Source organism: Octopus bimaculoides, chromosome 7 (assembly GCF_001194135.2).
Source record: "Octopus bimaculoides isolate UCB-OBI-ISO-001 chromosome 7, ASM119413v2, whole genome shotgun sequence".
In the NCBI taxonomy this organism is placed as follows: Eukaryota; Metazoa; Mollusca; class Cephalopoda; order Octopoda; family Octopodidae; genus Octopus; species Octopus bimaculoides.
Genome location: NC_068987.1, coordinates 25809282 through 25826054, shown reverse-complemented (window position 1 = coordinate 25826054; position 16773 = coordinate 25809282). Strand labels below are relative to the sequence as shown.

General features: G+C 36.9%; 1 protein-coding gene across 12 annotated transcripts in view; it reads right to left on the bottom strand.

Annotated features, from left to right (window-relative positions):
- Positions 1-16773, bottom strand: part of LOC106874846 (uncharacterized) — a 719848-nt gene that overhangs the window by 48855 nt on the left and 654220 nt on the right. For 11 of the 12 annotated variants that reach the window (XM_052969399.1, XM_052969395.1, XM_052969396.1 and 8 more), the window contains one exon: positions 3754-3916. In XM_052969399.1, the coding sequence (XP_052825359.1) occupies positions 3754-3916 (163 nt within the window). Of the gene's footprint in view, positions 1-3753; positions 3917-4432; positions 4482-16773 lie in introns of those variants that run through there. The other variant, XM_052969402.1, reaches the window with a different exon arrangement.

Genomic DNA, 16773 nt, shown 5'->3' with positions numbered 1-16773 from the left:
CCATCGCTATGCAGAAGAACGAGCAGAACAGTTTAATTCAACATTACGTCTTTAAGGAACCACGTAAATATGTTTAAATATGGCGTCGAATTAGTTGAGTTATTAGCAGATTGGTATTTGTTCCAGCTCTCAGTGTTCCAAGTTCATATACTGCTTTGGTAAGATTTGCCTTTCGATAAGTTAAGTACTGGTCTAAGGCGGTGGAATGTTTGAGCGCTGGCTGAGATGTATTATTGTATTCGTTTCTGCTTTGTGCGTTCTGAGTTCAAATTCCACCTCCAGTGGCCAGAAAAAAAAAATAAAGAAAAGATTCTTCAGAACCAGGCAAAAACGGTGATAGACTTGGCAAGTCTTGAAGCAAGTCCTTAAGTAATTAGTTGATTACTCTCAATACCAGCATATCAACTATTAAGGGAGAAGCAGGAGGACTTTCAAGTCCTGTGTATTAAAAAGAAGAGAACAGAAAGTGCTAAAAAAATAATAAATAAAAACATTTAACTAATTTTGCCTCAAGACAGCAATTTTGAGAGAAGTGGGGTTAGTCGATTATACCGACCCTAGAACTTGACTGGTACTTTATTTTATCAACTCCGAAAGGATGAAAGGCAAAGTTGACTTTGGTGACATTTGAAGTTTGAACGTAAAGAACCAGAAGAAATCTCACTCAGTATTTTGTCCGACATGCTTAACGATTCCGCCAGCTTGCAAAAACTTTGTAATATTTAGAGAAAATATAAAGAGACTCTTCTTATAAGAAATAACTCTTCATTGGAAACTATCTTTACTGAATAACACATCACATCTGGGGGTTTCCTTACCGGAAATTATACATTTGAAATTTCGTTTCTGTGATCCGGATGAAAGTAACAAAATGTCTTGGAATGTAGTGATCATGCAGTTTTCTATTTGATTAAATAAATGCTGTTTTTGCACGTTAATTATTATCTATCTATCTATCTATCTACACACACAGCATGTACAGTCTTCTCTACATCACAAGCGGTTAATAAGTTGTGATTGTAAACTGGCTTAATAAATTACGGATGATGGGTTCTAAACAAAGTTGCACGCAGGGCTGGCGCAAGGTGCCGGCAAATCGGGCAGTCACCCGGGGCGCCATGTGCTAGGGTCCGCCAAGAAGGGTGTGACAAAGGCAAGGAAATTTCCACGACCGTCAGCTTGTATACACCGATGTTCAGCTTGCCCAGGGCGCCAGCAACCATATGGCCGGCCCTGGTTGCACGCCAAGTTCTGCTAATACATACAAGAGAGAGAGAGAGAGAGAGAGAGAGAGAGTTGTGCAGTTCGTTTTTCTTTTATGTTTAATCCCAGACCGGTCTTACTTTAGAAAGCCTATTCTAGCAGTGACCATTCCATTTTTCAGACGCTTATCCCACACTACGTTATCCAATTGTTCTTCTCTATTAAAACTGATAGCGTGTAACTTGATAGATTTGGTTGCTACTTCTAGAATGTCGAACAACTTCAGAGAACAGTTGTTTCCCAACATTTCTTCACTCTAGCACCTTTTTCATAACAAACTGAATGAGCCAGTATCTTTTTGATAAGTCAAATCGCCAAGCAACCTTCTTTAAATTTTTGGTAGTAGTCAAAAAGAGATAATTAATTTTGAAAATGTTTCTCGTAGATTCAGAGCACCGAATTTTAGTGCCGCCTGGGGCTGCTAGCACCTCAAGTTTTGAAACATTGAATCATATTTACTTGTCGTTTGTGATATTCATGGTTCTATAGTTCCACCGAGAAACCATGGTAACTACATGCTATGAGAGAGTTGGCGGACTAGTTAGACAATTATAATAGTCTGAAGTTGAAAGCAAAATTTAATTAGCGAAAAGTGAGATAAGACAGAAAAATAGTTACGCTTTATGATTGCTAACACGTGTAGCAGTAAGAAATAAGCATAGCTTTGCAAATGTTGAACAAATTATTTCAGATTATAAAATGACTGTGATGTTTTTGAGAATAAATAATATGATAGGGTTTTGCAGTAGCAAAGTAAGGGTTTCTTAGCCCATTTAAAATACATAATGTTTGAGGAAATAACTAGAAATATTTTCATTCCACTCAATCAAACTTAGATACCGTTCTCTAAACAGTCTTATTCCTGAAAGAATTACTGTAGAAGATCTCTCTCCCACGTTCTTTTTTAATTGAATAAAATTCTCTCTCGTAAGCTATTTGTTTTTCTTGGCTGTTTATCTTCTCTTTTCGAAAAGAGTGCCTGTTGATTTACAAGTTAGATATGTGAGATATCAAGCACATATACTAATCCAGGGAACTAATCATAAGAGTAAATCATAGGAAAAAATGTCAGAGGAGGAGTTCAAAATATGACTGGTATAATGCTATTCATATACTGAATAAAATGTACGTATAATTATAAAAAGATATCATTCATTGCGTACAAGAATATATGTATATTCTCAGTTATAAAAAGCAAATTAAAACATTTAAGTACCTTTGCTATCGTTTGTGTTATTTAAAAGAAATGTGACTTTTTTTCCTGGGCAAAACTGCTTTTTATTTAACCTATAACTATTTACACTCACTCGACATACAGTTAATTGTTCTAAGTATGTGATTATGTCATACAAAAGAATAGATTTCTCTACAGGGTTGGTTTGTTTTAGATATACTACATGAAGTGTAGTAGATCATCCACCAATCAAAAGCTGGCGTATCACCATTAAATATTAGTGATACATATGCTCTCCTATTTAGACTTAAAATGATAGCTTAGCTAAAATGGTGGTATTTTACCTTTGGGATATACAAGGTATGCCTATATTTTACAGTCAACTACAAAACGTTTGGCCCAAAATAAATTTGTTTCTTAGATACTCAGGCACTTGATGATAAGTATGGTCAATCAGATAGACATATTTAACAAGTATCATTTAAATATAGATATTGCCCATAGTGAACCCCTCAATGAAAAGCTCTTGGATAAAAAAAACTGCTGTGGCATGTTGGCACTCCGTCGCTTAGGACGACGAGGGTTCCAGTTGATCCGATCAACGGAACAGCCTGCTCGTGAAATTAACGTGCAAGTGGTTGAGCACTCCACAGACACGTGTACCCTTAACGTAGTTCTCAGGGATATTCAGTGTGACACAATGTGACAAGGCTGACCCTTCGAATTACAGGCAGAACAGAAACAGGAAGTAAGAGTGAGGGAAAGTTGTGGTGAAAGAGTACAGCAGGGTTCGCCACCATCCCCTGCGGGAGCCTCGTGCTTTCGCTCAAGAAACACTCACAACGCCCGGTCTGGGAATCGAAACCGCGATATTATGACCGCGAGTCCGCTGCCCTAATCACTGGGCCATTGCGCCTACACAATGCTGTGGCATATTCAGCGTATAAAATAACCAGTAGGTAATTCAGCAAAGTAAACACCCTGCTCTCCTTTTCCCCAGTCATTAAAAAAATCCCCCAATAAAGGCAAAAAAAAAATCCACTACATGAACATCTACAACGAAAGAAGCGAACCAATAAGGCAATCACCACGCAATAATTCAACCTGTTAGAAATAGTAGTTAAATCTATCTCGCATCACTCTCCCGTCTTAATGGACACAGTAAATAACGTAAAGTTTGATATTTAAAAAAAGTGGGGAGAGCAAAATGGTCATGATTAGAATGTATTTGATCACTTCTCTGCTTTACCATGACCTGCTGACCCGAATCTAAACAACAAAACAGAAATAAGAAGGAAAAGGAGAGATATACATACAAGGATGGTTCGTCCATGACTTTGCGACATTTGGTGACTCCATAGAGCAAACTGCCTGTTAAGCCGCCAAGTCCGAGTAGTAATATAATCCAAGCAATGAGGGACGCGCAGGGAACATGTGACAGACATGTTAAGAACTTGTCACAGCAGTTCTCTTTGCGGGCTGAAACGAAAACCAGAAAAATTATTGTTAATATTATGATTAAATATTAATTTTACTTCATTGAAATTCACAATAATATTTTGATGATCAAATTTCGAATAAAATTTCATATTTTTTTAAAATGTGTCTTAAATAATTACAGTTTGAAGACAGAAGAAAACTCTTTATGACATGTGTATATGTGCGTTAGTGCGCACACCGGAAAATATTCTGTCCGTCTTCTTGGACTGCAGCCAGTGCTTGTAGGCCACACGATCGTGTATGCTAGTACGAAGCTCAGAGTCCTGATTTTTCCGATTGACTGTGTATGTGTGTGTGAAATTGGAAAATTGGATTTTACTATTCTGAATGCAAAAGAAAATAAGATATTGCATGTCGAAATATTAGGGTCCTATATAGACTTAATAGTTTTAGAAGAGGAATGTGGAAGACAGTAAATGTCCATGCATTTATTGAAACATGAGCGATAGAAAAAAAAATCTTTTAAAACAGAGAAACGAAAAATATGAGCAAAACCTGAGGTTTGTTGAAAATTCCAGTTTGAAACCATGTCTTACGTTGTACGAAAAAATGAAATTTTTCGTGTATAATTTTCCCTAGAAGTATTACTGAAAGTAATGATTCAAGACTAGAAATTTAAAAAAAGCAGAATGCATAAAACTGACAATTCTGGTTTGTTAGTATTGACGAAGATAGCAAAATCGAACCGAGCCTCCTGATAATATAGCTAAAAATGCTACAGTAACATCAGCCACCACAAAACTCATTTTATGTAGAAAGCCGGAATCTATTTCTTATTTTACAAGTTATTTCGTGTTAAAATTATATTTGGGTAATTTCAACCAATCAACGACGTGTATTCGGTTGAAACCTACTGCTGTTTGCGACAGTAATCGAAGAGGAACAACTTCCGGGTCATGTCTACTAAATGTCACCACTCTGTTCGAAGAATCAACACCATAGAGCAACATGTCCGCAGCTAGCTTTTTTGTTGTTGACGTATATGTAGTTTCAAAATGGCTTATTTTACAACTATGAGATGTATTGTTATTGTCATGATTTTTATACATTTCGTCAATATAAAAGCCTTTATTAGATAAAAACATAACATTATCAAAACATGAAGGTAAAACGAAACAAATAGCGGCTTATACACCGGAAAATTACTGTAATTGTAGTGGCAGTGACAAGTTCGCTCGCTGGTTGCTAGTGTAGAATGGAGGGGGAAGAGTAAGGAACGCACGGTGCTGACTAGAAAGGATGAAGGTGACATCGTCTTCGCTCGCCGTACGAATAGAACAGAGTGGCGACATTTAGTAGAGATGACCCGGATCATTCAATACCTTCCAACAGAGTCCATTTTGCTTTCAGAAAGAGAAGTTTGACAATGGCGTCAACGTTTTTCAGTAGCCTTCTTCAGACAACAAAGCTGAAATGAAATAACTGTTAATCTTTCTCACGTCTTTGTGTTGATGCCATAAGGAAATTTTAGAAACTTTCGGGAGTGAAATGATTCTTTTTCAGAATATCACAAAGCACACGTCGTTGATAGGTTGAAATTACCCAAATAAGACAACTCTAACACAAAGTAATTTTAAAAATCTGTGACTGAGATGGAATAGATCCAGAAAGCCGTTCTCATAGATATTTATTAGACAACGCATTGTTGCACACATATTATTTTATTATTTCCCATAAAGGGTGTACAAAGAGGGGGACAGCACAAACAACTTTGGGGTCGACAAATGAGATAAAAATTTAAATGAGATATATGACTAATCGTATGGTAAACAGAAACAATAATTACAGACACAAAAAACAAATGAGACAAAAATAAACAGGTATGCTCCGACCCCACGAGCCCTGTTTTTTCGTCGACACCTTGTTTTTCTTTCCTTTATGACGTGTTCACGCAGGGTCTTTCACACCCAGCATCCGATTGTTGCACACATACACGCACACACAACTATAGCTACCATTTATATAGATCGAGTTTTTTGCAGTTCAGTATTTTTTTAAGTGGTGGGTTTTCTGATAAATACTACAATTGAAAACTCCTATCTAATCGCGCTGTTTGTCGTTTCAAAAGAAACGAAGATATTTATACGTGAGTAAATTACAATGAAATAAATTTGCCGTAAGGAAGACAAGAAATCTAAGGTTAGGAGCAGGACACTTCGTTATTGCGAGATGAAATACTATATGTAAAACATCTAATCTCCCTTTGGTGAAGAGCCCTAGCCGTTACCTTTCATTTCTTTTTTTTCGCGACAAATCTTAATTTCTTTCCCTTTGCCAACTGATTCTACTTATTCACTCATTTTTTCAGATTCTGTTTCAGTCTACAATTAAACCACTCCTACCGTGAAATTTTATTGATAGGCAATAGAATATTTAAAACATGACTAACACGTTTTCAATTAAAGTAGTTTTATATTAATATATGCTTAGCGGTGAAATGCTTAGCGGTATTCCATCTGCCGTTTTGTTCTGAGTTCGAATTCCGCCGAGCTCGACTTTGCCTTTCACCCCTTCGGAGTCGATTAAATAAGTACCAGTTATGCACTGGGGTAGATGTAATTGACTTAATCCCTTTGTATGTCCTTGTTTGTCTCCTCTATGTTTAGCCCCTTGTGGGCAATAAAGAAATATATGTAATTAATAAGGCACCGAGCTGGCAGGATCGTTAGCACACCAGAAAAAAAAATACTTAGCGGCATTTCGTCCGTCTGCACGTTCCGAGTTCAAATTTCACCGTGGTCGACTTTGTCTTTATACTTTCGGGGTCGATAAAATAAGTGCCAGTTGAGCTCTGGGGCCGATGTAATCGATTTACCCCAGCCCGAACTTGTTGGCCTGTGCCAAAATTTGAAATCAATATATACAATTAATTACTTTACTGAAAAAAGCCTAACTTTGTATATTTATCTCTCGTGATTCTTTCTTAACGAAAGGATCAAGATTTTTCTCTCCCCTCACCCTTGTCGTTTCAAATGAATTTGTTTACTAATTTGTGGCCAAGTTGATGGATTATCCCTGGAGGGAAAAATATATATATACTTAAAGTTGAGTTAGAGGGAAAGATGATCTGAACTCGTACATACCGAAGCTATATAGTCAAAAGAATTAAAGAAGGCTTGGAAGATTAATCTGTTTAAAAATGTACTAATTTCTGCCAGTAGAGCTGACCTAGCAGATAGGTGATAACCTAACTTTAACAAATAGGCATTTTAATGCTGGATGTTGAAATATTAGATTGAAGACTGATTTGAGCCAAATTCTGAAGCTAATATATTCCAAAGAAATCTTAGCAGACTCATCTATTTGAACATTTACCAAAATAATTAATTGCTTTCCTAGGCGGAAGTATATTTCTTTTCAGTGGAGATATGAAACTTCCTCTCAGGAAGAAAACAAAGAAAGAACAAAACTGGAAGAAAAAACAAACATAAAACCCTAAGTATTTGGAACTTCGATGTAATTGGGTCCATTAAAAAAATAAATAAATAAAAGTCCTGTTTCTATAGTTACAGCTGTGCACGTGTATTTCTATTCTGCACTGTGAATTAACAAATATGTTAATGTGAATGATATCAGATGTGAAAGCCACCAATTTGAGGCAGTAAAAGATCACAAACAGGACTGGTAAAATTTAAACCATGTATCCATCGTTTGCCAGTCGATTACGTTATCGCTTATTACACTTCAAACAAATGTATCTGTCATTTAATACTCTTCGCTTTTGCAATTTCTGCTTTATTCTTTTAACTCTACCATATAAATTCATCAGTCACATATCTCTAGCAGTATAGTTTATTCTAAAAATGTCTAGAATTGCCAGGTGTGTCACACAAGTTCGATATTTTCTTTTATTTTCTTGTCTCAGTCATTGGACTGCAGCCATGCTGGGGGAGAGTTTAGTCGAACGAATCGATCCCAGTACTTATTTTTAAGCGTGGTACTTATTCTGCCGGTTTACTTTGCCGATCCGCCAAGTTACGGGGACTTAAACAAACCAATGCCAGTTATCAAACTGTGGTGGGACACAAACACACACACACACACAAATGCGACGGGCTTCTTTCAGTTTCTGTCTACCAGAGTATGGTTGGTCAGGGCTATAGCAGAAGACACTTACCCAAGGTTTCACGCAATGGGACTGAATCCTGATCCATGTGGCTGGACGACCAATAATAATCCTTTACAGACAACCAATAATAATCCTTTACGGACGACCAATAATAATCCTTTACGGACGACCAATAATAATCCTTTACGGACGACCAATAATAATCCTTTACAGAAAACACCTATCGTATTCAATGCTTTTTAGAATATAACTGCATTTCAGCAAAATGCTGTAAAAATTACATAACACTTGTGGAAATATGCTATCTTGCACCTCACCTCGTCAGTGTTCCGCAATAAATACTATGACAGATGTCGAAAACACTAAATATATACACTTTCCTTGTTATGTAAATTATACAAAACTTCGCATGCCACACAATATAGCAAGAGTAAAAAAAAAAAAGAAACCTACCATGGATATACGAACCCATTAATGATGAAGGTTGAGGAATAATTACCATCAACTCCTTCAAATTTATGACGTTATCCTACTGTTATTTATTTTAAGGTTTGCAGAGTGAAGATAAAAGCGACGGCAAACCACCGCAAGAGGATTTGTTAGTTTTAGGGGTGGGTAGAGATATAAACTTTGAAATAAAATACGAGGCACCCCGAGTTCAATATTGTAATACACAGTTCATAATATTAGTGTTTCTACCATATTCGTTGGCCTTGATTATTATAACAGAACATGAAAATATCAAATTTGTAAGTGGATTTAAGAACGCGTGACATTCGAACAAGCAAGCAAAAAAGGGACACAGAGAGGAAAGTTCTTTTCCAAAGAACACAGTACTAGTAGTGGTGGTGATATCTTAAACGTAGAGGGGACGAAAGGGGTCTAAAAAAAATAAAACGACACTAAGGAAGAAAATGTACATATTTCTGAATGATTAATATTAGAATTCACAAATTTGCTTGTAATTGGAAAACATCCACTTTGATTGATTAAAACCTTTTCTGGAAAAAAAAAAAAGCCAACCCCAAAACATAAAAGTTACTTGCCATAAACAACAGAATAACTAAGAACAACTATCCATAATCTTTTTAATCTCTAAAGTATGTGTAGTTTCGACGTTGTAGTTCATTTTGATACTATTCTCGATATCCAAATGTCCTAGCTTACATTATGAATATATTAAGGCGGCAAGCTGGTGGAACCGTCAGCAGCTTCGTACGTTTTGAGTTCAAATCTTGCTGAGGTCGACTTTGCTTTTTATCTTTTCGGAGTCGATAAAATAAGTATCAGTTGAGTACTGGGGTCAATGTAATCGGCTTACCCACCTCTGAAACTGATGGCTTTGTGCCAAAATTTGAGACCAGTATATAAACGCCTATTTTATTCTTTCACAGGCTGCAATCTTAACTGTCCCAAGTAGAATTAGAACGTAACAGTGTGACATGGCTGGATTTCTGAATAGCAAGTACAGCCGACTCAAGGGAACTTCTGTACAGTTTCCGTCTACCCAATTCCACTCACAAGGTGTGGGTCAATTTCAGGCTTTGGCCAAATGTATTTGTTCAATATATCTTACAACAGGCTCGAACCCGAAACACCATGTTTATGAAGGGAGCTCATTACCCACTGCCTCTAAATTGTGTGTATGCATATGTTTTTATGTTTAGCTTTATACATATAATAAACCAGCATTAAGTGCAGGATCATTCAACACCTTCCAGCAGAGTCCATTTTGCTTTCAGAAAGAAAAGTTTGACAATGACGTCAACATTTCTGCTTCAGTTGGCTTCTTCAGACAACAAAGCTGAAATGAAATAACTGTGTTGATGACATAGGAAATATTAGAAACTTTCGAGAAATGATTCCACGAAAATCCCTTTTGGATAAAAAAAAAAAATGTCGAAGGTTGCTTTCAAGATATTCCAAATATATATATTACTCATGCACTCAACTATGACTCCACTGCATTGGATAGCAGAAACAGTTGTAAGCTAATGAAGTTCATAAGATAACTATTTACCTCTTAGTCATTTCATTTTCATTATATATATAAAATCATTGTTTATTATTCCATTAATTCACCCAGCCTAGAACTTGATATCATTGCCACCACCATCATCACCAACACTACAGATAAGTGTAACTCGTCTTTTGTTACAATAATGAATTTTAAGTGTTCTCTGACGAGGAAACGATTTCATTCCCTTCCTATCTACCTCAACCCCTTCCATCTCATCTAAATATCTGCGTAGCCTCTCCCAATCTGTGTATCTACTGCCACTTCTCTCTGTTCGCTATTTGTATATATTTATTTATATTTTCACCTCACTCTCTAAGTATCAGCCTCTGTCACATCACTCTCTTATTTCATCCCATCTCATATCATCTCAAGGGATACCGCCACACACTCTCCAGTTTCCGGCCAGCTTCAACCTAACCTCTTGTCTTAATTAAGGCAGGCATAGATATCAGTCATAAACCCGCCTTTACCCATCTTCCAATCCTCACTCATCTATCTGCCAAATCACCACCCCACCACTAAATATTTACCCCTTATCTTCATCTTATTCCTAATATACTTTTATACTACACTTCCCTATCACTAACCAACAACAGGAATAGCAATTGATTCTTGCAAATAAGCCAATTTTCCAGACATTTATCTTAAGAATATTTCCTGCCGCAGCCACATATATATATACCCTATTGTTTTATTCCATCTCATTGACGATTCCCGCCTGTAGTTTTAGTTTAACCCCAGTTAATCTAATCTAGCAGAACTACGATCAAAGGTGTAACTGTGACCATTAAAATCTTTTCAGAGTAGCTAGAACATCATATAGTATGCCGTTCTTTTATACATTTTTAAGACGGTAGGGTCTGTTGTTAGGAAGATTTGGCTACTGTTTCTACCACGTTGAGTAACTACATAGAAGATTCTCGTTGATTTACTGTTTCTACAACTTACCGTAAGACCGACTCTGATCGTGAGTCTTATATTCAAATGCGTCCCATCCGTTGACAATCCTATTACCTGTATATATATATATATATATATATATATATATATTTGTTCATATGATATCTCCACAATGTGTTGATGATGAGAAAAACATGTAATCGCTACCAATATAGCAAGAGATTTCTCCGCAAAAAGTCTAAAGTAGACTCCTTAAGGATCGTTCTCCTTGGTTATATATACTCTTTGTTCTTTACCTTTTTTTTCCTGAAGATGTGTAAGGTAATTTATATGTTTAATTTGAATTTGACAGTTAAATATAGCCTTATACAGAAATGTTGACATAGGAATAAATTTCAATGTCAAAACTCTCTTTTAAATTAAAAAAATTGTATGTATATATATGTATATATATATATATATATATATATATATATGGTGCTACTTAAGCGTGCTGTCTGCCGCAATATACACAGTCTATGCTGTAAAATAACTTGATCTGGGTTAGTATTAAGGTTTGGTTTAGGGTTAGAATTAGGGTTAGAGTTGAATTAGATTGTACGCTCAAGTATAAATACCTAAATACCCAGGGAGTCTGCACACCAAAGTATTACCAACATCTGTTTCAAAGTTTAAGAATAGATTACTGCAAGGCAATGAGAATTCCTTTATGCGGTCGTCTGCAGTCTAGAAATAGCAGCCAAATCTCCTCCAACTTACATATTCCCGTGTTAAAGAAAAAGCAACACCACACATTGCATAGTTTAATCGTGGGTCTAATTGTTTCAGAGTTGATTTAGAGTTAAATATCAACAAAGATAGATACATCTTAATTTAGCACCACCAGTTACATCAGCATTTAGCAACTGTTTTCATGTCTAACAGGTTAAGTAAGGTAATCATAGGAGCAGCAACTACCCGTATCACCCACATGCCGTCTCATAAATCATTTCGAGTAATATTTCGTAATTAGCACAATTCCTTTTTACTTTGTCAGGTGTGCATCATAAATCCAACGCAAGTTAGTAGAAGTCTCTGTACACAGTCGAGAGAGGGCACGGCGCATGTATACGCATTACCGGTGTTGTATATTAGTGAGATAGAGGGGGGTAAGACAGGGTGAGGTAAGCGGGAGAGAGATAAGAGACATATATATATACATAACGCAATTTGAAGTCTCTAAACACAGTTATGAGAGGGCGTGGCACATGTATAGGAAAGATAAGAGATAAAGGAAAACAGCCTTTAACACATCAACGTCCACTAACTCTGCTTGGTCACATGTTTTCAGGCCTTCCTGATCGAAAATGTGTGTATGTGAGTGTGTGAAAAAAATTTTCGAAGTGGTCTTTAATGACTTATCGACCTGACCTACTTCTGAAACACCTTAAAGATTTTGCCAACAGAGAAAAGGAGAAAACTAGAAAACTGAGTTCGATATTTACGCCATTCCCCAAATATTTCTACACAATAAGACATATTTGACCCAATTTTAACCATTTATGTTAATGAAGGAAAATCAAAGGGAGTATTTATCTCTAGATCTGGCAATATCTTGTCATATTCGATAGAGTGACGGACAGAATGTCTTGTATTATCTAGTTATGTTAATTTATGTTCTGAGTTCAAATCCTGTTGAAATTCAACTTCGTCTTTCATTCGTTCGGAGTGGATAAAATGAACATAATGAAGTACCAGGAGACGGTACCCTATCATGGTTTGAATCAGTGACTGAAACCAGCCAAAGAATATGAAGTCAGGAAGGTTAGATTACACAAAAATTGCCATCGAGGAGATGCAACAACGATTAACATATTCACGTTTGAATCTGTCGGAATGTATTAAGAATGAATATTTAAGACCCTCCGCTGGTCACCGAGCACAAGAGGATTTATAATCAGTTGATAGATATCAGCATGCACCAGTAAATGATTTGTTTGCTGAAATCATAAACAAGAGCCATAAACTCTGGTTAGATTCATTGCTCTGAGATAGATTTGGCTGAGGAAACACAATGATGTCGAAACACCGTGTCTCCCAAAGTTTCCTTATGTCAATGCATCGAATGTGTTACAAACACACATTCTTCTGAAAGGAGAAGTTCTCCAGTGACGAGATGCAACAGCGATTAACATATTCGAGTTCAAATCTGCAAAACATTAAGAACGAGTATTTAAGTCATCGGTATACTACTAATATCCGAGAGAAATGTTGCTGTTACCAGCATGTTCTTCAGTTTGCAACTATATGGTCTTAGTCATGATGGCTAAAACACTGCCTTCATATGGATTTGTGAATGTATTCCTTTTGCATTTAGATATTTTTCTTGTAACTAATTTCGTTTTGTGAATACAAAAATTAATTCCATTTAATGTTAAAACATCTTGTTAGGATGTTACTTGAAGTTCTAATATTTTATATTTGTAAACCAGGAAAAGCATAGATAATGTAATTGCAGATGTAATATATATGGTAAAAAAAAAGTACGATCACGTGAAATGTCTTTTATCATTGATCTGTTAGGCAAGGACTAACCTGGGATTGAACTATAGAGATAAGCAAGAAGAAAAAAAAAAAAAGATTTATGCGTAAACACTTGATCAGCTAAAACTAACAACCGAATTAGCTTCAATAGTTTCCGGGATGCCAAAGCAGATAAACAAGGGAGCGAGAAAACAGTGGTACCTGATCTCTTAGTAGCTGGTTGGGTGTACAAGATGCGTATGGTGGAGAATGATGATAGTAATACTAAATATCGTAATGAAAAGAAAAAAAAAACTAGCAAACAGAAAGAAATGCTACCAAATGCAGGAGTAGGTAATGTTAGATATGTTGAACTCTACGAAATAACGGTAATGATACAAAGAAATACAAAATAGCAGAGAGAAAAAAAAGAACTATACACACACACAACAAAAACGAAAATAAACAGTAAGTCGATCTTGGTCGACAATGAAGGAATTGTTCTTTTGCAATAGATATGTTAATTAATTGGTGAAAGACTCGTTGATGGTGTCAAGACTAGCAGTTATTGCTATGCTGAAGTTACAGAGTATATAGAATAAAAGCTTTGTCTATTTGAGATATCACACTTAATTTTACAGTGCATCAGTTCCTGATATTTATTTATCAAATCTTGTAGAAACGCTGTCTTTCAAGTATTGACATCCTATACACTTTATAGGAGTCACTTTTCGTCCGCTAAAATCTGAAGACTGAAACAATGGTCATGAGAGACGGTTACATTATTTGTCCTTCGTGCATGGTTTATGTGTATTTATGTGGCGGGAGAGAGAGAGAGAGAGAGAGAGAAAGAGAGAGAGAGAGAGAGAGAGACAGACAGACAGACAGACAGACAGAGAGAGAGAGTACAGATTTATCAAGAAAGTACACTACGTCACAGCTTGAATAAATTTTAATCTAGAAATCCAATGGTGGAGCAAGTAGCTGCATATCCTGGAAGAATAGCTATGTTCCATACACAGTAAAGGCACGTGGGCCAGTGGTTAGGGCGTTGCACTTACGATCGCGAAATCGTGGGGTTCGATTCCCGGACCAAGCAGTGCGTTGTGTTCTTCAGCAAAACACTTCATCTCGAGTTGCCCGACATCTGATGTGTGACATACCGTTCACCTGTACAGGCATTATCGATTTCATGGAGGGACTGAGTAAATGTACAGCACAAACATTTGATCACTATGAACAAACCATCTGTGCAGATTGTTCGCAGCAAGAAATTGCAGAACCGTCTTTTCGGACCATTATTTAATGTACACATAATTTTTTTTGTGTTGGCACTCCGTCGCTTACGACGTCGAGGGTTCCAGTTGATCCGATCAACGGAACAGCCTGCTCTTGAAATTAACGTGCAAATGGCTGAACACTCCACAGACACATGTACCCTTAACGTAGTTCTTGGGGATATTCAGCGTGACACAGTGTGACAAGGCTGACCCTTTGAATTACAGGCACAACAGAAACAGGAAGTAAGAGTGAGAGAAAGTTGTGGTGAAAGAGTACAGCAGGCTTCGCCACCATCCCCTGCCGGAACCTCGTTGAGATTTAGGTGTTTTCGCTCAATAAACACTTACAACACCCGGTCTGGGAATCGAAACCGCGACCCTATGACCGCAAGTCCGCTCCCCTAACCACTGGGCCATTGCGCCTCCACTACACATAAAACAACGTATGATACTAGTCAATTCTTGCACTTATAAAATTGATAATAAGTGAAGGTTATCCGAAACGTCTGTTGTACCAAGAGTTTTATCACTAAAAGAATCCGCAATAATGTAGAAGCAGTGAGGAAGTCTCTACAGCTAAAAACAGTAACCAAATCTCAACCCGTCTTAACTGGGGAGAACATTAATATAATCTTAACTACACTATGCCCGACTAATAGACGAGATAGTCTAACTGGAGTACCTTTGATCAAAGGTTTCCTGTTGAAGTACCACAACAACAAGAAGTACACTTTATCTGATAAAATATCTTGAGGAGCGTTCAGTTCACTTTTTTTCGGATGAGATCATCCAGGGCACATACATCCATCCCACCATAAAAGTTGCCAATTAAATTCTACATTAATTCAATTAGCATAGCCAAGTGTCAGACTAATTAAACTGAATTAGCCACTCATATTCAAGTACAACGCAGAATTTACGAAAACACACTCACACACACATAAATACATTATTTGATAAATTTATTTAGATCTACCCAATCCGTGTGGTTGGACACAGATAAAGAGAGAATTCCAAAAAACAAAACTTAGAAGTAAATTTAATAATCCTTTCTACTTAGGCATAGCGCCAGAAATTTTTGGAAGAAGGGCTAGTCAATAACATCAACGTCAGTGCTTAATTTGAACTCAGAGAATAAAGCCGGAAGAAATGTCGCTAAGCATTTTGTCCGGCGTATTAATTTAATAATTACTTCTATATTAGTCACAAGGGGAAAAGTAAGAACAATACTTCTTTGTAGAAGAGAATTACCGGACAGTGGAATCGAACTGGAAATGTGATTCTAAAATGAACTTCCATATGCATAGACGCAGGCGTGGCTGTGTGGTAAGAAGTTTGCTTCCCAACCACATGGTTCCGGGTCCAATCCCACTGCGTAGCACCTTGGGCAAGTGTCTTCTGCTATAGCCTCGGGCCGAAGAAAGCCCGTCGTGTGCGCGCGTGCGTGTGTATATGTGTGTGTGTGTGTGTGTGTGTGTGTGTATCGCTGTGCGTGTGTATGCCCCTTCGCCATCGCTTGACAACCGATGCTGGTGTATTTATGTCTCCGTAACTTAGCGTTTCGGCAAAAGAAACCGATAGCCTAAGTACTAGGCTTACTATATCGTTAGAAAGGTATTCGTGAATAAAGTTTAAGTAATGTTAACGATCCTTTCTGGAGCAGGAGCACTCAATTTAGGGGTCAAAACCAATACATAAGCATATACATAAGGGATATTCCAAGTGGCTTTCCGTTTTCCTATGTGTTCGTTCCGTTGTCTGTAGTTTATTGTTCTAACGTCCTGTACCCTGATATGCATATATATATACACATGTAGATGTAAGTATGTACATATATGTGTGTATACATGTATATATATTCTTTGTATTATTACATTATTGAACGCACACGTCCTTTTTTGCAAGTAAGTCTACTATTATTCTGACGTGACTATCTTTCTATCTATCTATCTATCTATTTATCTATCTGTCTTCCTCCATCTTTCTATCTATACCTCTGTCCTGGCCTCTACTTCACTGCTATACCCTTCTGTCCCTTCCTCCTTGTTCCACTTCCTCCCTCCAC